The sequence below is a fragment of the Vulpes lagopus genome, chromosome 15 (assembly GCF_018345385.1).
Source record: "Vulpes lagopus strain Blue_001 chromosome 15, ASM1834538v1, whole genome shotgun sequence".
NCBI classification, from domain to species: domain Eukaryota; kingdom Metazoa; phylum Chordata; class Mammalia; order Carnivora; family Canidae; genus Vulpes; species Vulpes lagopus.
This window is the reverse complement of record NC_054838.1, coordinates 9,103,139-9,125,535: the sequence shown is the minus strand read 5'-3', so window position 1 is coordinate 9,125,535 and position 22,397 is coordinate 9,103,139. Positions and strand designations below refer to the sequence as shown.

The 22,397-nt window shown below is 40.3% G+C and overlaps 2 protein-coding genes across 6 annotated transcripts in view; one reads left to right on the top strand and one right to left on the bottom strand.

The window, feature by feature from the left end:
• HPS5 (HPS5 biogenesis of lysosomal organelles complex 2 subunit 2) overlaps positions 1-13,237 on the bottom strand; it is a 43,962-nt gene extending 30,725 nt beyond the window's left edge. The window contains exons 1-5 of one of the 5 annotated variants that reach the window (XM_041730019.1): positions 13,111-13,237; positions 12,528-12,743; positions 6,957-7,120; positions 557-667; positions 323-387 (exon numbers count right to left, since the gene is read on the bottom strand). In XM_041730019.1, the coding sequence (XP_041585953.1) occupies positions 323-387; positions 557-667; positions 6,957-7,064 (284 nt within the window). In that variant the 5' untranslated portion in view covers positions 7,065-7,120; positions 12,528-12,743; positions 13,111-13,237. The other 4 variants (XM_041730015.1, XM_041730017.1, XM_041730016.1 and 1 more) reach the window with 4 other exon arrangements.
• Positions 13,238-13,561: 324 nt separating this feature from the next.
• GTF2H1 (general transcription factor IIH subunit 1) overlaps positions 13,562-22,397 on the top strand; it is a 36,738-nt gene continuing 27,902 nt past the window's right edge. The window contains exons 1-2 of the mRNA XM_041730021.1: positions 13,562-13,755; positions 20,910-21,078. Of these exons, the coding sequence (XP_041585955.1) occupies positions 20,925-21,078 (154 nt within the window). The 5' untranslated portion in view covers positions 13,562-13,755; positions 20,910-20,924. The remainder of the gene's footprint in view (positions 13,756-20,909; positions 21,079-22,397) is intronic.

Genomic DNA, 22,397 nt, shown 5'->3' with positions numbered 1-22,397 from the left:
CCTTGGGCCAAAGGCAGGCGCTAAACCACTGCGCCACCCAGGGATCCCCCCTACATCTATCAATTTAAAATGTATTTAGGGGGGCACCTGGGTGGCTCAGTCAGTTAAGTGTCTGATTCTTGATTTTTTCTCGGATCATGATCTCAAGGTCATGAGATGGAGTCCTGCATGGCATCGGACCCCACATTCAGTAAAAAGCCTGCTTAGGATTCTTTCTATTCCTCTCTTTCTGCCCCTCCCCACTGCTGGCATGAGCACTTACTCTCTCAAAAAAATAAAATAAAATACATTTAGAAAAGATAATTTTAAAGCAGTTTCTCACCTGGTAGCTACAGCAACATAATCATCATCATGTAAACAACATGCAACCTGAGAAATTGCACCTTCCTAGAACACAAAAGGAAAAATATTGGGCTTCTCAAAAATGCTAATTTTTTACTTTTATATCTCAAGATTTACATTCTTCTTTTACTCCAAATGATTATTCATAATGGGGAAATTCAAATTTATGAAAGATATTCCAAATAGCATATGACAGGACTACCCTTAATCTTACCCTATGTGAAAGAAAAAGCCTGTGCTTCCAGCCTTCCTTCTGAATGAGATTGAGTCCTCCTCCTGAACTGCCCAAAGCCAACCATTTTCGAGATACAGCTATGCTGGTGCACTAAAAACATGTAAACAGACAAGCGTGAGATCATAGTCACATAACCAAATTAACTACTGGAAATAAATACTAAGGATCTGTGTAGCAGGTTCCTACCCCACTCCTTGCCCTGTAGGATACCACATAATCGCACTCATCCTCTCATCCTAGTATAATGAAACATTTGGTTCTGAATGTTTAATTGAATCTCAAAATGACTGAATAGGCTCCATTGTACAAATGAGTCATTTTCCCTTAGCAAAATCCAGTTATTAGACCATTCATCTTTTGCATAATTTGGCTAGGTCATTCCAATGCTTACCACAAAGACAAGAGATCAAATAAGTCTCCAGGGGATAAAGCAACTGCTTTAACCATTTACTCCCTTGAATCATTTTTAGTCTACATAATTATAATTAACATACAAACCACCTATAGTTTTTTAGAACAAGTAGGACTGTAGAGGACGCAGATGCAGGTCACTGTGCTATTATCTCTCCCTCAACTCTCAGCTTGCTGATTTCTTTCTTTATCCGACAGAAAAAAACAGTGGTCTTGCTGTGCCCAATAATACCCTGCAGCAAAATTTGTTGCTTGGCTGATGAACAGACCCTCCCAACCCTCTGAATCTTGCTTTCTACCACAGAAGCTGGAAAACCTAAATATTCATTTACCCAGTTTCTCTTGAAGCTAGAGGGAGCTATGTAACTCCCTCTAGCTAATGTAACTAAAATCTAGCTAATAAGAATAAGGCTACTAGGGTTTCTTAGAAAGGTTTACCTTATTAGGTAAAAGGCAGAGTCTGAAAAAAGAAAGCCTTTAGGAAACAATGGATAATAATATAATAATAGTAGGGGACTTGAACACCCCATTTACATCAATGGACAAATCATCTAATCAGAAAATAAACCAGAAAACAGTGGCTTTGAATGACACACTGCACCAGGTGTACTTAACAGCCATATTGAGAACATTCCAGCCTTAACAGCAGAATACACTCTTCAAGTGATCATGGAACAGTCTCCAGAATAGATCATAAATGAGTCCACAAAACAAGTCTGAACAAATCAAAACAAAATCAAAGTCATACCATGCACCTTTTCTGACTGCAATGCTATGAAACTAGAAATCAACCACAAGAAAAAATTTGGAAGAGCACAAATACGAGATTAAATAACATGCTACTAAACAATGGATCAACCAAGAAATCAAAGAAAAAATAAATTACATGGAAACAAATGAAAACGAAAACAACAGCTCAAAATCCTTGGGATGCAGCAAAACTAGTTCCAAGAGGGTAGTTTATAGCAATACTGGCCTAACTCAAGAAACAAGAAAAATCTCAAACAACCTAAACCTCATATCTAAAAAAGCTAGAGAAAGAAGGATAAAACCCAACCAAGCAAAAAGGAAATAAAGATTAGAGCAGAAAAAAATGATATAGAAACTAAAAAAAACAATACAACATATCAATGAAACCAGGAGCTGGTTCTCTGAAAAGATCAACACAATTGATAAACTTGCAGCCAGATTCACTTAAAAAAAAAAACAACCCCAAAACAAAACAAAACAAAAAAACACCCCGAGAGAGAGAAGACCCAAATAAACAAAATCACTAATGAAAGAGGAGAAATAACCAACACCACATAAACACAATTATAACAGTATTATGAAAACCTATATGGCAATAAACTGGACAACTTAAAAGAAATGGCTAAGCTCCTAGAGATGCCTAACTTCCCAAACTAAAGGAGGAAATAGAAAATTTGAACAGGCCAATTACCAGCAATGAAACTGAATCAGTAATCCCAAACCTCCCAACAAACAAAAATCCCGGACCAGATGGCTTCACAGGCGAATTCCATGAAATATTTATTTATTTATTTTAAATTTTTATTTATTTATGATAGTCACACAGAGAGAGAGAGAGAGAGAGGCAGAGACACAGGCAGAGGGAGAAGCAGGCTCCATGCACCGGGAGCCTGACGTGAGATTCAATCCCGGGTCTCCAGGATTGCGCTCTGGGCCAAAGGCAGGCGCCAAACCGCTGCGCCACCCAGGGATCCCTCTACGAAATATTTAAAGAAGAGTTATTACCAGGGCACCTGGGTGGCTCAGTCAGTTGAGCATCCAATTCTTGGTTCTAGCTCAGGCCATGATCTTGGGGTCATGGGATAGAGCTTCCCCCACCCCGCCCAAGTCTGGCCTCTGAACTCAGCAGGGAGTCGGCTTGGGATTCTCCCTCCCTCTTGCTCTGCCCTTTCACCCACCTGCACATTTGTACACACTCTCTCTAAATCAAATAAATGAATCTTTAAAATAAGTAAATAAATAAGAGTTAGTACCTATTCTCAAACTATTCCAAAAAAACAAGAGAAAGAAAAACTTAAAAATTCAGTTTATGAGGCTAGTATCACCCTACATATCAAAAACCAGATAAAAACACTACCAAAAAAAGAGAACTACAGGCCAACCTCTCATGAATATCAAAGCAAATATCCTCGATCAAATATCACAAGCTGAATCCAATAATACATTTAAAAAAATCATATATCTGATCAAAGGGGATTTATTCCCAGGATACAAGGATGGTTCGATATTCACAATCAACATGATACATCACATCAATAAAGGATAAAAACCATATAATCATTTCAATAGATGCAGAAAAAAAAAACATTTGACAAGGTAAAACATCTATTCATGATAAATATCTTCTGCAAAGTAGGTTTAGAGGGAACATACAACATAATAAAGACCTTTTATGAAAAACCCACAGCCAGCCAACCAACATCATACTCAATGGTAGCAAAAACAGAGCTTTTCCCCCTAAGGTCAGGAACAAAACAAGGATGTCCACTGTCACTACTTTTATTCAACATACTACTAGGAAGTCCTACCACAGATATTAGACAACATAAAGAAATAAAAGGCATCCAAATTGGTAAGGAAGAAGTAAAACTCCCACTATTTGCAAATAACATATATATAGAAAATCCTAAAGAGTCCCCTAAAAAACTACTAGAACTGATAAATGAATACAGTAAAGTTACAGGATACAAAATCAATGTACAGAAATCTGTTGGATTCCTATACACTAACAATGAGGCAGCAGAAAGTGAAATTAAGAAAACAATCCCATTTATGTCTTTACCAAGAACAATACCCAGGAATAAATTTAGAGGTGAAAATCTCATACTCTGAAAACTGTAATACACTGAAGAAAGAAATTCAAGATGACGTCAAAAAAAAAAAAAGAAAGAAAGAAAGAAAGAGAGAGAGAGAGAGAGGGGTGCCTGGGTGGCTAAGTGGTTGAGTGTCTAGCTTTAGCTCAGGTCATGATCCCAGGGTCCTGGATTTGAGCTCTGCATCAGGCTCCATGCAGGAGCCTGCTTCTCCCTTTGCCTGTATCTCTGCCTCTCTGTGCCTCTCTCATGAATAAATAAAATCTTAAAGAAGAACAGAAAACGCAAAATAAACCCACAATTATATGATCAATTAATCTTCAACAAAGGAGAATATACAATGGGAATAGACAGTTTCTTCAATAAATGTTGTTGAGGAATCTGGATAACCACATGTAAATGAAACTGGACCACCTTCTAATACCAAACACAAAAAATAAACTAAAAATGGATTAAAGACCTAAATGTGAGACCTGAAACCATAAAAATCCAAGAAGAGAGCATAGACAGTTATCTCTGACACTGGCCATAACATTTTTCTAGCTATATCTCCTGAACCAACAGAAATAAAGGCAAAAATAAACTAGTGAGACTACATCAAAATAAAAGGTTTCTGCACAGCAAGGGAAACAATCAACAAAACTAAAAGGCAATCTATCAAATGGGAGAAGATATTTACAAACAACATATCCAATGAAGTGTTAATATCCAAAATATATAAGAACTTCTACAACTCAATACCCAAAAAAAAACAAAATACCCAAAAAATAATCCAATTAAAAAATGGGCAGAGGACACAAATAGACATTCTTCCAAAGAAGATACAGATGCCCCATAGACACACGAAAAGATGCTCAATAATGTCACCCATCATCAGGGAAATGCAAAGCAAAACCAAAATGATATCCCCTCATACCTGTCAGCATGGCTAAAATCAAAAACACAAGAAACGAGTGCTGGTAAGGATATGGAGAAAAGGATCCCTTTTGCACTGCTGGTGGGAATAAAAACTGGTACAGCCACACTGGAAAACAGTACAGAGATTACTCAAAAAATTAAAAACAGAACTATTCTAGGACCCAGTAATTGCTCTACTGGGTATTTACACAAAAGATACAAAAACACTAATTCAGAGGGATACATACACCCCCATGCTTACTGCAGCATTATTCACAACAGCCAAACTATGGAAGTAGCCCAAGTGTCCACCAATAGATGAATGGATAAAGAAAAGCTGGTATATATCTACAATAGAATATTATTCAGCCATAGGAAAAGAATGAAATTTTGCCATTTACACTGACATAGATGGAGCTAGAGAGTATAAGGCTAAGCAAAATAAGTCAGAGGAAGATAAATACCATATTGATCTCACTCATGTGAAATTTAAGAAACAAAACAAACAAGCAAAGGAAAAAAAGAGAGAAACCAAGAAATAGACTTTTTTTAGAGGGGGAGGGAGGGACAGGGGAGAGAGACAGAAAGTATCCCAAGCAGACTCCATGCTCAGCATGGAGCCCAATGCGGAACTGGATCCCACAACCTTGAGATCATTTTTGAGCCGAAATCGAAAGCTGGATGCTTAACTGAATAAGCCACCCAGAAGCCCCAAGAAACAGACTCTTAACTATAGAAAATAAATTGATGGTCACTGGAGGGGAGGAAGGTATGGGAATGAGGGAAATAGGGGATGAGTATTTAAAAAGTAGGGATCCCTGGGTGGCGCAGCGGTTTGGCGCCTGCCTTTGGCCCAGGGCGCGATCCTGGAGACCCGGGATCGAATCCCATGTCGGGCTCCCGGTGCATGGAGCCTGCTTCTCCCTCTGTCTTTATCTCTGCCTTGTCTCTGCCTCTCTCTATATATATGACTATCATAAATAAATAAATAAATAAATAAATAAATAAATAAATTCAAATTCCTTCTAAAAAAAAATTTAAAAAAAAAAAGGTATATTTATCATGATGAAAAATAAAAATTTTAAATAAATAAACAACAAACCCAGGGAGGGGTTAGAAAAAGAAAAGAAAGCCTTTGCTTATGGCCCCATCTTTCCTGCTTGAGATGCAAATGGAAATATCAAGACTGGAGCCAGGACACCTACCTTGCAACTGTGACTAAAACCCAATATATGGATGATGGTAGAATAGGAAAGATGGGAGAACCTGATATTTCAAGTGGTATTATTGGGCTACTACACTAAACCTAGAAACACTAGCCTCCAACAAGGTTATAAACACCTATACTAGTTAAGCCATACTATACCAGGTAGGATATCTCATAATCTGCAGTTAAAAAAACAGTCTAACTGAAATCAACCCTCATGATTGTTCCTCCTATCAATTTGCTTATTACGTTCTATACTTTCGCTTAGAGGCTAGAAAAGTACTTGGATGGGGGAGCAGAAGTATAAAAACAAAATTATTTTGGAATTGATTATAAGATTTTGTTCTTCACCATGTCATTCCTGAGTTTATCAGAAGAACTCGGGGCTTGAAGGGAGTATATATTTCTTTCCACAGAGCTAAGAACTTTTGCTCTGTTCTCTAAAATGGAGGGTACATCAAACTCCTTGTTTTGGAATGAGCTTGGTATATCTGCAGTGGTTCATGTTGCTTAAAATATAACACGGTATACTCATTTATACTACTTTATTTTCAACCAAATACCTGACTTTCTGAAAGAAAAAAAAAAAAGATCATTGTGAAGGGAAAAAAATTCAGCAATCAGTATCATGGTTTCCAAGGATGAGAAAAAAAAATTCAAATGATAGCTCAAAAAGTAAATCAAGAAAGAGCTACAGGAGTGCCTGGGTGGCTCAGTTGTTGAAGCATCTGCCTTCCACTCAGGTCATGATCCCAGGGTCCTATGGCTGAGTCCCTCATGGGCTCCCTGATCAGCAAGGAGTCTGCATCTCCCTCTCCCTCTGCCTCAGCTTGTGCTTTCCCCCTCCCAATAAATAATTTTTTTTAAAGGGGGGGTATGAACATGGTATCTATGTATAAGGTACTACTAGCACAGTAAAGAACACCCAAGATTCCATTGAACATAAAGAACTAGAGGGGAGGGAGCATACGTCACAGAGCACATAAAATACACAAATATGAGCAAGGATCAAGAAATTCACCTTCAGACGACTGGAGTCCAGCCTCAGGGCTGAAAGTAATGGATCCAGAGACTCAAACTCTGCAAGAACATGGCTGTAGGACTCCGGTATCACTGGCACAAAAGTCATTTAGCTGGAAAGTTGAAACTATGTTGAGTGACAGACACAGTATTCCTGAATAAAACCTGCAAAAAATATAATTTAAGAAGCTCTTAAAAAAAAAAAAAAGAAGCTCTTCACTCAGCATGCATTTAATGGATATATGCAGAACAGAGAGAAACATGAGAAAGGGATAAGGATCCTTACGCTATATTTAGCATCCAGGTGGAAAGAAAATACATATAAGCAATATTATATGCAACCATCAGCTTGTACCATATCATTCCTTGACTCTGAAAGGAATGAAAAGGAATAAGAATACAAGACAGCAAATGCTAAACACCCTATGAAGACTCTGTAAACTAACACAAGAGCTTATCTGTTCTGCAACTCTCAAGTGTACATTTTTGTCAAATTGCACCCTTTCAGAAAAGAGATAAAATTTTAAAAAATTCTTACCCATCAACTTTAACTTTTCTCAATCTTTATAACATGCCAATTAAGAATAAAAGCAAACGCTAAAGAAAAATTTAGAAACAACTGTTTTTTAAACTATTTTTCTCAGAGCTACATGTACCTACTAATTCATTTACTCATCAATTAGGTATTTATTGTCACCAGCTAAACCCCAAGGCCTGACCTTTACTTATCAACTGTTTGTTCCCATTAACCTCCCACATTCTCCTTTAAGCTCTTCTTCACAGCTCATCTCTTCACTCAGGCAAAAGACCCGAGGGGCCTAATATCCTGTGATGGAAACCAAAACTACCCCTCCAGCAGTAAGGACTGCCTGGATAGGAGCTTGGGCGGCCCAGACCACCCAGACCAGTTTGAGCTCAACTCCCGATTCAGACCTGTGCAGATGGACTGTGGAGCAACCAGTTACCTGCACCTTATTACCATACTAAAATCTCCACCCAAGGAGCAGCACAAGCCTCCTTTACATAACATACAATGTACAGATGAGCAGGTTTCCTTAGGGCACACGCGCAACCTTATGCCCACCTCTACAAGCCATGACAAGGCTCCCCTATCTAAATATGCATCCTGACCGTAAATAAAAGAAATCCACTCGCCCTTGCTCAGGGAGTCACAGCTTTGGAAATTATTCCCCATGATCTCCTTATCTGCTGCAAATAAAGTTTTCCTTACACAGCAATTCTATCTAGTGTGTTTTTACCTCCGACTCACAGGAGTGAACTCGTGTTTGTTAGGTTACAATAGCACCAACTTGTGCATTGTTCTAGATGCAGAGATAAAAACAGAGGATAAAACAAAGTCCTAACAGTCATGGAGCATACTTCCCAGGGGCAAAACACACATAAACTTAGGATGCTTTTTTCATGCACAGATACAATATAGCCTTATTTCTTATTCATTATACTGTTCTTAATACAGCTTGATCTCTGAAAAGACAATAGTATTTCAAGAAAAACAACAACAAATCTTTAGTAGTCCCACACTCAAAGTATTTGAGAATTCCAGGGTGCCTGGCTGGCGTGGAGTGTGTGACCTGACCTCAGGGTTGTGAGCTTGAGCCCCACTCTGGGTGTAGAGATTAACCAAAAGTAACATCTTTCAGGGCACCTGGGTAGATCAGTCAGTTAAGCCTATGCCTTTGGCTCAGGTCATGAACCTAGGGTCCTGGGACCACACTCAGTTTGGCTCCCTGCTAGACTTCTTGCTCAGTGGGGAATCTGCTTCTTCTTCTCCTCGTTCTGCCCTCCCCATCTTATGAGCTCTCTCTCTGAGAGAGAGCCAGAGAGAAAACAAGGTAAGGAGGGAGAATGAGAAACAAGCAGACTCCCCACCCAGGGAGGAGTCCAACGTGGGGCTTGATCCCAGGACCCTGAGATCGTGACCTGAGTCGAAGGCAGCTGTTTAACTAACTGAACCACCCAGACACCCCTCAATAAAATATTTTCAAAAATAAATAAATAAATGAAATCTTTACCAAAAAAAATTTTTTTGAGAATTCCTAACCCCCAAAAAATCTCATTCTTCTCACTCATTCATTTTATTGGGTTCCTAGTAAAATATGAGGCACAGCGGTAGGAACAAGACAAATAAAATAATTCCAGAAATCAGTCACTTTATAAATAGGGAGAAAAAGAACACACACCTCTCATAAGGGAGACATAAGAAAAGTGCTATGTTGGAACTTACAGAAGAATCACATTGAGTTAAATGGAACCATAGAAAACTTAAGGGAAGTAGCACTGGAGCTGAGTAGGCTTTTATCAGAAGAAATAGGAAAAGGGCAGCAACAAGCAAAAATATAGAAGATACATGTGAAAAATATGAGTTTTGTCTTTGATTGGAACACAGGATACAAGGATGGAATAATGAAGGATAAAAGCAGAATAGTAACTCAGCATAAGGTATGAAACACTTTGAATTTAAAACCAAAGAAAATGAAGATATTTTACTTTGGTAGGCAACAGGGACGCCTGGGTGGCTCAGTGGTTGAGCATCTGCCTTCAGCTCAGGTCATTATCCCAGAATTCCAGGACAAGTCCCACACTGGGCTCCCTGTGGGGAGCCTGCTTCTCCCTCTGTCTATGTCTCTGCCTCTCTTGTGTCTCTCATTAATAAATAAAATCTTTAAAAAAATAATAATAATTTGGTATGCAACAGAAAGGCAACAGAAGGATTTGGTACCAGGCAATCACAATTTCTGTGAAATGCTGTGAGCACAACTGGAAAACAAAGACTTGAGAAAAGTGTTGGGTGGTAAGGAAGTAGAGATAAGACCTGCCAATTACTCAAGAAACCTGGTGGAAAAGAAAACCTCTCTTGACTTTTTTTTTTTTTTTGAGATTTATTTATCTGAAAGGTGGGGAGTGGCAGAGGGAGAAGCAGGCTTCAAGCAGACACCCCACTGAGTGAGGAGCCAAGAAGTGGGGCGCCATCCCACAACCCATGAAATCCTGACTTGAGCTGAAAACAAAGAGTCCGACACTTTAACCAACTGAGCCATCCAGACATTCCCCCCTTTTTTTTTAAGGTGTTCTTTATTTATTCATAAGAGAAACAAGGAGAGAGAAACAAAGACATAGGTAGGGGGAGAAGCAGGAGCCCCATACGGGACTCGATCCCAGAACCCTGGGATCATGCCCTGAGCCAAAGGCAGACAGATGCTCAACTACTGAACCACTCAGGCATCCCTCTCTTGACTTTCTAACCAGGAGAGACTCAAACAGATTTGCATGCAGTAAGAGTCTTCAGAATGAAAAGGACTGAAGATACAAGAAAAAAGATAAAACCATAGTATAAAATCCTAAAGAAGACAGAAAGGAATGACATCAAGACCACAGTGTCCTATTCTTCTATTTGTGATCCTAAGTTCTGAGGTGGATAGGCCATCTGGCCTTGATCTCAGTATCCTACAAATTATAATTAAATGAGGTAAAAAAGAAACTAGCAAGTTTCTATTTTTCTAAAAAAAGATTTAATAGGAAATGAGAATGAAAAAAAAAAACCAGCATAAGCAATGTTACTTAAGAGAAGTTGCAGAGTGATGGTGTTAGGCCAACTGCAAATTTATACTTTATATTTATTCTCTTCCTTTAATATTGAAATCTGATCACTTAGAGCTTTTACTAATTATTTCTAATTGCGTCTTCTGTAGTTTATGGGAGCAAGTTTACTTCTTCCAAAGTAACCCTTTAGTATTTGAAAAGTGTTATCAGGTCTTATAAAAATTTAACATTTTGAATTCTTCTATCATTTGTGACATGACAATTTCCAAATTCTTCTCTATTCTTGTCACCCTTCTACACAGGTGATTTAGTTTGCCTGAAAATATGCTGTCTAGAAATGAACATAATACTTAAATAGTTGAGGGCAGCTCGGGTGGCTCAGCGGTTTAGCGCCAAACCGCCTTCAGCCCAGGGTGTGGTCCTGGGGCCCAGGGGAGTCCCAAGTCAGGCTCCCTGCATGGAGCCTGCTTCTCCCTTGGCCTGTGTCTCTCATGAATAAATAAATAAAATATTTTTTAAAAAATACTTAAGTAGTTGAATAACAGGAGACTAGAAACATCAACTTCCTTGATCTGGACACTAAGTTTCTATATTACAACCTAAAATAATTTCTAGTCTTTTTTTTTTTTTAATTTTTAAAAAGATATACAGAGAGAGAGGCAGAGACACAGGCAGAGGGAGAAGCAGGCTCCCCGCAAGGAGCCCAGTGCAACTTGATCCTGGGCCCAGGATCATGTCCTGAGCCAAAGGCAGATGCTCAACCACTGAGCCACCCAGGTGCCCCTCATCTGATGTTTTTAAAGTGGCCATGTCACTGAAACCCAAAGAAATTTTCACATAAAATTAATATGCTCTTCCTGGCTAGTACTTCTATAAGATAGAATTGAGCTCAACCTGAAATCTGGTATTAATCAACTGTGACAACGTATATAAAAAATACTTACACATTTAAATTCTCTGTAAAAACAACAGAATGTTGACAATTGTTAAAAATGGGTTCTGAATACATGGGGGGGGTTCATTTTATTATCCTATATACTTTTGCCTATGTTTGAAATTTTCCATGACACTTTCATGGAGAGCCTCCGAGTGCAGGGAGGTGTAGAAGGAAAGAATCTCAAGCAGATTCTGTGCTGATCCTGAGAGGGGGCTGGATCCTGCTACACCCAGATCATGCATAACCTGAGCTCAAATCAAGAGTCTGGGGATCCCTGGGTGGCTCAGCGGTTTGGTGCCTGCCTTTGGCCCAGGGCACGATCCTGGGGTCCCAAGATCGAGTCCCACATTGGGCTCCCAGCATGGAGCCTGCTTCTCCCTCCTCCTGTGTCTCTCCCTCTCTTTCTCTCTCTCTTTGTATCTATCATGAATGAATAAATAAATAAATATATCTTAAAAAAAAAAAAAAAGTCTGACACTCAACCAACAGAGCCACCCAGGCGGTCCTTTATGTACATATTTTTGAAAAGAAATGTCTGCAAGGTGTATGAGTTAAGTGTCTGCCTTTGCCTCTGGCTGGGGTCATGACCCCAGGGTCTGGGATCGAGCCCCACCTTGTGGGGCTCTCTGCTCAGCGGGGAGCCTGCTTCTCCGTCTCCCTCTGCCTGCAGCTCCCCTTGCTTGCTTGTGCGTTCCCCGCTCTGTCAAATAAATAAAAATCTTTAAAACAAATAAAAAAATTAAGAGAAATCTCTGTTCAAACCTTCAAAAGTTCCCCTTCTTACATAATCTACTTCAACCCTACTTCTTCTTCCAGCCTCACTTTCCCCTTTATATCCTTTTTTTTTTTACAACTATACCAAGTTATCTTTTGTTCCTCTTTCATTGCATAAAACTTTGTCCCTCCATGATTTAAGAGATACCGTGTTTTGTTTTTTTCTGAATTCTTATTCCCTAGCGAAACTCTACCTTCTGCAAAGCTGTTAAGCCTTGCACGCCTCTAGGCTGGCAAAAAAAAAAAAAAAAAAAAAAAAAAAAACCACCTAAACAAAAGAAGGTGGCTCTAGATGCTTACCAGTCAGTGGGACGAGGGGCTTGGCTTGCCCACGGTTGACAGAACTCCGCCGAGGCAGCACTGAGACTGGGATCCACTCCTCCTAAACCCAAATCCAATCTACCTTTCCACTTCCACGCGTCACTTGATTACATGAACGAGTCGTAGGGTTTGGAGGCTTTTCTCATCATCCTAGTGCTCCTCATAAGCAAACCCCACAGCGTTCTCTTTCTCCCACTAGCCACGATGGAAGGAAGGAGGGAGGGAGAGAGAAGGAAGCACAAGGAAAAATTAAAAACACTACGCGAAGGGTAAGACCTTCCTAGCCAGAAAGTATTAATCGGAGAACTCTTCACCTTGGAGAAGTCGGAACCGACTCCTACAGACGCCGTGCATTCGGCACGCTTCTGTACCCGCGGCTGCACAGTCCCTGCGCACAAGCAGCGACTCCTGGAGTCGCACCTCTCGGTAGCCAGGGTTTCCAAGCCGGGCGCACCGACCAGCAGCACGGGGGTCTCGGCCCCGCTTCCCCGTCTCCAGGCCGGCAGCCCGCAAGCCTCAGTACATCAGACCCGCTCTCGCGGCCGGTCGCCGGAACACTCACCGAGCACCTAGCAGCAGTAGAGACACCCGAGACGCAACTGAGAGCTACGCCTGAGTCCTTCCTTCTCCCTCTCCGCGCCTCCCCTCCCTGGCTTACGTCATCCACAGGCGCCGAAGACGCGCGGACAGCGCTATTAACGGCACTTCCTTGTCACGTGACGGGTTACGCCCCCTGCTTGCGCGTGGTCCCTCCCCCTCCGGCCGCGGTCGCAATTACGCTCCCTGCGGCCTGCAGTCCCCTGGCTGCTGCCGGCCGAAGACGCAACGCCAACCGGGACCGGAGGACCCTTAGGCTAAAGGGGTGAGACAGCCAGGACCCCGGGACCTTTCACAGCTTAAGGCCGGCGAAAGGAAATGAAACAGGCGGGAACCGGCGGGGGAGGGAGGGAACGAGCGGAAGGTGTCATGGCGGCCGCGCTCTGGGTCACGTGCCCGGCAGGCCCGCCTCCGCGCTTCCGGTCACGTGCCCCTCAGAGTCCTCGCAGCCAGCGATGGAGGCGAGACCCCCCAGTAACAGAGGCGGTGGCGACGGCGGTGGCTCCTGGGTTCCAGCGTCTTCCCGGCAGCGTCTCTAAGAAGCGCGGCGGAACTCGACCCGATCCAGCCCGGTTACTTACTTCCTGCCCGGGGCCGTAGCTCCCACCTGGTAAGTTTAGAGCGAAGAATGGGGGTGGGTGAGCGGGTGGGCGAGGAGCTGACAGGCCGGGGGCCGCAGGTCGGCGCGGATTCTGCCCCTTTTCCCTGTGTCCCCGTTGCCGTCGCCACAGCTCCTAAGCTTGCCGTTTCGGTCGCCGTTTATTGTCCTGAAGCGGGGGGGGGGGGCGGATAATCGACACCCCCCCCTCCATCTGGCCTGTGGGAAGCCTGCCCCGTTACTAAGAGCAAGGACTCCCAGATTCACCCGAAGCCGCCGGGATCAGACTTGGCTCCTGAGGAGGAGGACGTGGAGGCCTCCGCCTGACAGAGGAGCCATTCCCGTTAGGAAATAGGCTAAGCCTTTCGGTTTCTGTAGGAGAACAGCTTCCACCGTCGTGCCCGCACTCCTTTCGCTCGACCTGTCAATCCTGCCGCTTCTTAAAACCTTCCTAGCACGTGTGCCAATCCACCCCCCACCCCCCGCTTAGTCTGTGCCCGGTGTGATCGTCCTGTAATGATAGGACAGACCACCGACCCAGGGAAGAGCATAATTATTTTATAAATTCTCCAGTGTTCTCAGAGACAGAACCGACTAAGGGAGTCTTCATTTCCTTAAACTGACTCTTAAACGGCCATTTCGGCGTCTGTGTAGTGGGGGAGGGGAAAGAGCTATAAAAGCTTACCCTTTTGCTTGTCAGAAGACCCAATTTGAAAAACGTACAAAAACTAAGTGGTTTGAAATACACCTTGCAGTAAGTGTTAACTCTGCAAAGGAGCGCAACCATTTCATTTCTCCCCACAGATCCTTAACAGGGGAGCTCCAGTATACAAAACATAGCCCGAGGGGATTGAATTGAAGAGGGTCGAGCCCCACCCAGTCCGCCCCCCCCCCCAACAGCTTGAAAACCACTTGACTGGGCTTTGGTGAATAAGCCAAAATTGCCAACCCTAAAGTAGGTTTTTAAATGAAGAACAAATGAAATGAAGTCACAACAGAAGGGAAGATAATCTCTGGTTATCAGGCCTATGGCTTGCAGAAGGACGGGGCTCTGGAGAGAACTTTGTACCTTTTAGCAAGCAGACCTAAATCCGTCATTTGGGAAGGAGGGTGAGATAATTTAGGGCCATTAAACCTGTTCTTTTGCCCTCACTCCGCTGACATTTAGCAGTGCAGCAGATTGAAAGTTTGAGTTTCTCTTGGGCGGTGTTAAATACATGCGGTAGTGCACATGTAAATGAGCCACGCAGATGTGGGGAGGGCTCTTTAAAGATCCTGGGAAGATGGGTACAGAGAGGAATCAGTTTAATAAACCAGATGATCAGCTTCCTGCATGTACTGCCCTGGAGGCATAGATCTTCTCCCTGCTGGTTTCTCTTTACAACTTTTAGACCTGCTTTTCTGTGCTACTGGGTTTTTTCCCCTGCTATCAGAATGAGCTTTTTTGATCTTAACCCCCTATTTCTACTTCATGGATACTGCTGCTAGAAATATCTTGTGCTCTTCCTCCTTTCTTAGTCTGCCTTCAATGTGGGAGTATTAGGCATCCAACTAATAAGTCTCTCCCTTCTCCACTTTGATTACCAACTGATTGCTCTTTCAATTTTGATATTGCACTCTTGTCAGCATGCAGTATTTATTAGTGAACATGAGCATACGTTTCCTTCTGTCTTGTGTCTCTGTCGCATTTTCCTCCTGCCTCTCCCTGCACTGCTGTAAAATGAAAAAGTGCTTGGTCTCAAAATTGCTACATCGGTTATTCCCCTTAATAGCTTCATTGTGTTTGTAACTTTCATTAAAATGGTAAATTTTGTTCACTTTTTACATAATTCCAAGGTCCTATTCCCTGTAATGCTGAATTGTTAAAATTTTTTTGGATTGCTTCATAGCAAGCAGCATTCCAGATCTCCATTTTGTATGCTGGCAGATAAAGCAGCTCTCTCTAATAATAATCCTCTTTTTAGGGGGTGATATGGAGTTTTTATTTCACTTGTTGTCCTTGTTTCTGCCCCATTTATCTCTGCACATTAGAAAAGAGATGTGATTTAAAGGTTTCTGTTGATCAGTTTCAATTTTTTTCTATCTCTGTTTCCTTCTAAGCCAGTTACTGGAATCTCTGAAGAATGATACTGTAATCTCTGAGTAGAGAGCTGTAATGCTTCCTGGAGTTTATTTAAGGATATATGTGCAAAGATGTTTTATGTCTTACCAAGCTGGTGTTCTTTTAATAACAGATCTTAAATAGATGTCACAGGTATTTGTTACACTCTTCATACAGGCCAAATATGTTACTGGGTGCTGTATTGCAGTGAATACAACACATGCATCCTCTTCCCTTTGTGAAGCTCATAGTCTGTCGGGGAGACAAACATTAAAAGAATTACTTTAGAAATTAATTGTAGTGTGGTAAGTGCTATCAAGAGAAGAACAACAGAAAGTCTTGCCTAGTAATTTTGAAACCTAGAATAGACCCCAAAAAATGACTAAAAGCCAGTTGATAGGAAAGGAGGAGAATGTGCAAAGGCTCAGAGCAGGCATGTATAGTTTCAAGCAAATATTTAACTACAAATGAATTAATGCCTTTACTGGAGGATCTTGCTAATTTAAAGAAGTCTTGTGGCAGATAATTTCGTAAAGTAAATAATCTTTTGAGTGGGGCACTTGGGTGGCTCAGTTGGTTGAGTGTCCAACTCTTGGTTTTGGCTCAGGCCATGATCTCAGGATCCTGGGATTGAGCCCTGCGTCCAGCTCTGTGCTCAGCAAGGAGACTACTTGTTCTTTTCCTTCTCCCTCTGGTCCTCCCCCTGCATGTACGCTCTCACTCTTTCTCTCGAATAAATAATAGAATATTTTTTAAAAAAAAATTGTAAGTAAACCTAGATCTTCAAGCTAATTTGCTTAAATGGAACTAACCAATATTTTTCATAAGCAAAATATTCTGTGACTTTTACAGAGTTTTACTGGAAAGAAGTTTTGCTACCCAAGGTGTCACCCTCAAGAAAAATCTGGAAGTCACATAAGGCATTGTAGGATATCCCCACTGGGTCTATTAAACTTTCTAAAACTGGTCCTTGTACAATTATCAGAGGCGCAATAGATGTACAAGGAAATTTGCCAAGCAAGTTAGCTGTGAGACAATTGACTAGTCATCCCAATGTTCAATTACTTATCTCTGATTCATTTTTTATGTTCTCTCAAGTGGATTTTTTAATATAAATGGTTTTACATGCTAGTGACTGACTCTCACGGTTCTCTCCATCTGATTTATTCTCCATTTTACATTCTGTCTTCACTCTTCTTTTCTTTCTTACCTTCTCATCTCAGAAAGTTTTTCTGTTCTTTTCCAAAGCTAGCACTTTTTATTTGTGCCTATAAGCACAGTTAATTGCTTGATCAGCTGTCCTTGCTCACTGCTTTTCTCTGTATATGGACATACTTATAATTATTTGCTTTCCCCCCGTCCACAAAGCCTCCCCCTCCTATCTTTTAGATTTTAATTCATGCTTCCTAAAACATGTGTATGTAATTACACTATAGCATAATTTCAGATAGTACAGACTTTTTTATTGGTATTATGTTTATTATAAGTATAAAAATTAATGTTAAGTTCTATACATGTTATGAAATTTTCTTGGTACATTAAGTTAATAAAAAAATAAATTGGGGGCGCCTGGGTGGCTCAGTCAGTTACATGTCTGCCTTTGTCTCAGGTCATGATTCTGGGTTCCTGGGTATAAGCCCCAACATTGCGCTCCTGCTCCTGCTCCTGCTCCTGCTCCTGCTCCTGCTCTATAGAGAGCCTGCTTTTTCTCCCTCTGCCCCTTCTCCCTGCTGTGCTCTCATTCGCTTGGTGTCTCTTTCAAATGAATAAATAAAAAATCTATGGAAAAAAACCAATAAATTAATAAATATTACAGAAATTTCAAAAATAACAGTTGTTTTCTTACAGTAATAGTCCTATTTTTCCCATGTTACTTTATATACCTCTGGTTTGATAGGGAACAAATTCTTGGAAAGACTTTTTTTTAATAACTACCTTTCTCATTGCAAAATATGTATTATAGCTAACCCAGAAAACAAAAAGAACATTCAAGTCGTCTGTAATCCCATCACCCATAGGTAACCACTATGAAGATGGGTGTATATTTATCCAGTCATATATTATTTGCAAAACAGCATGGTGGAACTCTAAGGTCAGACTGACCCAAATTCAGACCTAGCTATTTCTTTGATGCTTTGGGAAGGCATGTTGATTTTTTTTTTTTTTTTTTTTTTAGACCCAGTTTCCTTTATCTGCAGAATGAAACTAATAATAGAACCCACCTGGGGATTGTTAACTAGGGATTGAATGAGATAATACCTATAAAGAACTTAGCCCAGTGCTTCACACATAACATTAAGCATGGAGTACTTTCATTTTTTGATTTAAGTTCTGCACTCAATGTGGGGTTTGAACTCATGACCCTGAGATCAGGAGTTGCATGCTCTACCAACAGAGCCAGCCAGGCTCCCTGCATTGAGTACATTTTACTAAATTTTTAAAATTTAATAATAGGAAATCAAACTACATGCTTTTACCCCCTTTTTTGATTACCTGTGTCTTTTCATGTCATTAGTCTTTTAAAACAGTTAAACAGTGGTTTTTCAAACTTTTTAAGCAGCAGTAACTCTAATCAAAATCTTAGGAGGATATCAAATAAATAAATTAGTTAAAAGGTGGTATTAAGAACGTTAGCCTCTGTCATGTTTATTTTATAGAAATCCAAACTGGAGATTGTTAACATGGGGAAGTATTTTCAATGGCAAGTGAAAAATGAGTTAATTAATCTCCACCTGCATGACTCAACAGCATCTCACACTCTTCATGTCCAAAACTGAATTCCTGGTCTTCACTTTCAAACCTGTTCTTCCTTTTAAATTTTTTCTGTAAATGGCGCACTGTACTCATGTCAGTAGGGATTAGGAGTGGGGTATGAGCAAGCGCTGTGACACCTTCAGTACTTGCAGTGTCTATTCATCCTTCTTCAGTATTCCTCCTTGTCCCTTCCTCTCCATTCTTGATGCCACCAGCCTGGTTCAGACCCTTGCTAGTCCTTTTAAGTATCTCTCATCTTGTCCACAGATGAGTTTCCTAAAATACAAATCTCTGGCCTATTCAGAAGTCCTTAGAGGTTTTTCTGTCGTCTGCCATGTATGGTGGCATTCTCCACTGTCTTAACCATCCCATTCCATATCCCACTGATCTTTATCATGAACTTTATACTACATCCAGAGCAGGCTATTTACCATTCCTAGCATCTCAGGCCTTTGCCCCAAATCGTTCTCTTTGCCTGTTTATTTTTTTTTTTTTAAGATTTTATTTATTCAGAGAGAGAGAGAGGCAGAGTCACAGGCAGAGGGAGAAGCAGGCCCCATGCAGGGAACCCGATGCGGGACTCGATCCTGGGTCTCCAGGATCACACCCCGGGCTGCAGGCGGTGCTAAACCACTGCGCTACTGGGGCTGCCCCAGAACATTTTTTAATCTCTCTTTTGGAACTTCACACATTCTAATTTGTATACACTGATATACACATGTCTTGCTTACTAACTGAAAGCTCTTTAAAAGCAGAAATCATGGTCAGACATTCATCTTTGGATAACTCCTAGACTTATTGGTTCAGCACAAATTTATTGAATAAATGTATTCACACTGACCCTTTTTCTTTCCATTCCTCAGGTAGAGTAGCTTGTAAAGATAACTATGCAAGAGAATATTTGGCTACTCAAAATTCAGGAAATCAACAGAGAAATTAAGATTTCACTTTTTTTCATTTCTATTTTTTATTTCTAAATTACTGCTTGAGTGAGTTTTTTAATTGTAGCTATACTTGCGGTGAGCATAACTTACTCGATTTACTGTATGAAACTAATGTAATGTGTCAACTACTATAAAATGTTTTTTAATCCAGTCATGTTTTTCATTAATGCTAAGAGGTGATGGAAGAATTGATGGTTTCCATTATTTTTAATGCCTGCCACTCTTCCTGGTGCTTATTGCTTCTCCACTTCCAAATAGAAACGTTCCTCAATTATTTTGAATAACTGATGGCAGATCCAGTATTTCATTGTTCTCATTTGTTTTAATTAACTTCCAGGAAAAACATTTCAGTAAAGCCTCAGTTGCTCATGACAAACTTAATTTTTATGATACTTAGATATGTGGATTTCTCTAAAATTGTATTATAAGCTATCCTTGAAGAAGCAAATGTTTTAAAATTATACTTTAAATCATTTATTTGAGAATGAAAACTTAAAGCCGTAACTTCATCAGAAGTGACGTATATGTGGTATCATATATGTGCTATCACTTTGCCCATCCCAGCCCATGGCAAACATTGCTATCAATCATGGCTTCTTTCCTTAAGCCCATACAACCTCAAATTCCTTTTCAGAGGCATATTCTAGAAAGCCACACTCAAGCATCTAGGATTTCAGTTGAGCATGTAAGATTCCCAGGACTGGAAGGAAGGGAGTAGAGAAAGAGGCAGACTAAAGGTGGTTTCCTAGGTAATGAATTAGTCATATACAAGTGAATCTTCCACCGAGACCAAGAGAACAATTCAGCTTAAAGATACTTGATTGTAAAAGATGGGGGAAATAGCATCTGAAGTGTTAAAAGTTTTCTTTTAAAAGCATACAGGAAGAAACTTAAACTAGGAATCAGGAGATGTGGGTGTGGTTTCAGTTCAAAGTGGTTCTGGAAAGTCACACAAATCCTTTAGCCTTTAGTTGTTTCAGCTGAAGAAAATTGAACTAAACATTCAGTAGGGTCCTAATTCTCAAGTTCCACAATTCCGCACGTAGATTAAAGATAGCATATCTGTAGTCAAATCATATATTTAAGATTTAAGAATAGTATTGAGAAACTAAAAGTAAAATTGAAAATACTCTGATTAGAATACGTAGAGATGGTTTAAAAACTGCCAAGTGTCATAAAGTATATCGTGTAAATTTCACACCTGTGATAGGAGCAGATTAAATTTGATTTTATAAGATAGTACCATACAACTCATCTTCAACTTTGAGTCACAGACATTTTTCCTCATTATTAGTTTAGGTTTAGATTTGGAAAGACTCCAGAAGTCAACAAGTATGATCCTAATTAAGATGTGAACTCTCTTTTAGCACTTCCTAGACATCATGGCAACTTCATCTGAAGAGGTTTTGTTGATTGTGAAGAAGGTGCGTCAAAAGAAGCAGGATGGAGCTTTATACCTCATGGCAGAAAGAATTGCTTGGGCACCTGAAGGCAAAGATAGATTTACAATCAGCCATATGTATGCAGATATTAAATGTAAGTCAGCTATACTAAGGTTTGATGGAATATTTGTCAGTAATTTTATAAGAAGATTGCTTATACAGTCTTTATGGGGGTTTTTATTATAGTGTCCAAAAAATAATCATGTTGAAATAATATAAAGTGGGATCACTGAATCTGTTATTCTGTAACTTGTCTTTTCCAATTAATAATAGAGTTTATATAGCTTTGAATATATAAATCTTTATTACATAAAGATCTCCACACCTACCTTCTCTTTAGGAGTTGCCTAATACTCCACTGAATGGATATAGTCATGTATTTAATTAGTTTTCTGTTGAAGGGCAGTTATGAAGTTTCCTGAATTCTTTTAATGCAAACAATGCTGCAATATAGTTATGTGTGCTAATAATCTTTGTGAGGTGTTATGTATGGGATACATCACTGCAGTAGATTTACTGCTTCGGATGGTTCGTGCATTTAAAATGTTGACAGATAATGGCAGATTGGCCTTTAATAAAATTATATGATGTAAGCAAGTTGTCTAATCTTTAGTTATGTGACCATCATCTGTTGAAAAGATAGACTCACTTTTTTATTGGACTTAATAGAAATACAGAGCACAGTCTCCTTAACAAATTGTGGTATCTGAGCTGTGACCATTAATATGAATTCATTTATTTTCCTGGACGTAAAATTATTCTCCTAGATAAAATCCTGTGTAAATTTCAAGGAACGTGACACCTCAAAAAAAGACAACCTTCCACTTGCAGGTACTCAAGATATAGAAGTACTTTGTGTGTCAACAGTGGCCCTAAGGACTTACCTCAGTTTTGCTGCTGGAAGTGACCAGGATTTTCATCTACCGCCACTGAAATAACTTAGAATTTTAACTTTCAGAAGGAAATACTGTTAAAATTCATCATAATTAGGTACTGCCTAAGCTACCTGATGTTTTGTCCACTATTCATTCTGGTAATACTACCTCCTTTTAAAACTTTGTGGGAAAGTGCTTCATCGGGTTCCTCCTAGTACTCTTTTAAACTAACAGTTGTACTAGAAGAGACCCATAAATTAGGAACTGCCTCTATTAGCATTTCTCTTAAACAGGAAGCTCTCCAAAACACACACTCATTGTGATACCCACAACATACAATAGAGGAATATACCTTTCTCCTGTTTCCCGACAGTTCTTCTCTTTTATTTTTTTATTTATTCATGAGAGACACACACAGAGAGAGGCAGAGACACAGGCAGAGGGAGAAGCAGGCTCCATGCAGGGAGCCCGACATGGGACTCGATCCTGGGTCTCCAGGATCACACCCTGGGCCGAAGGCAGCACTAAACCGCTGAGC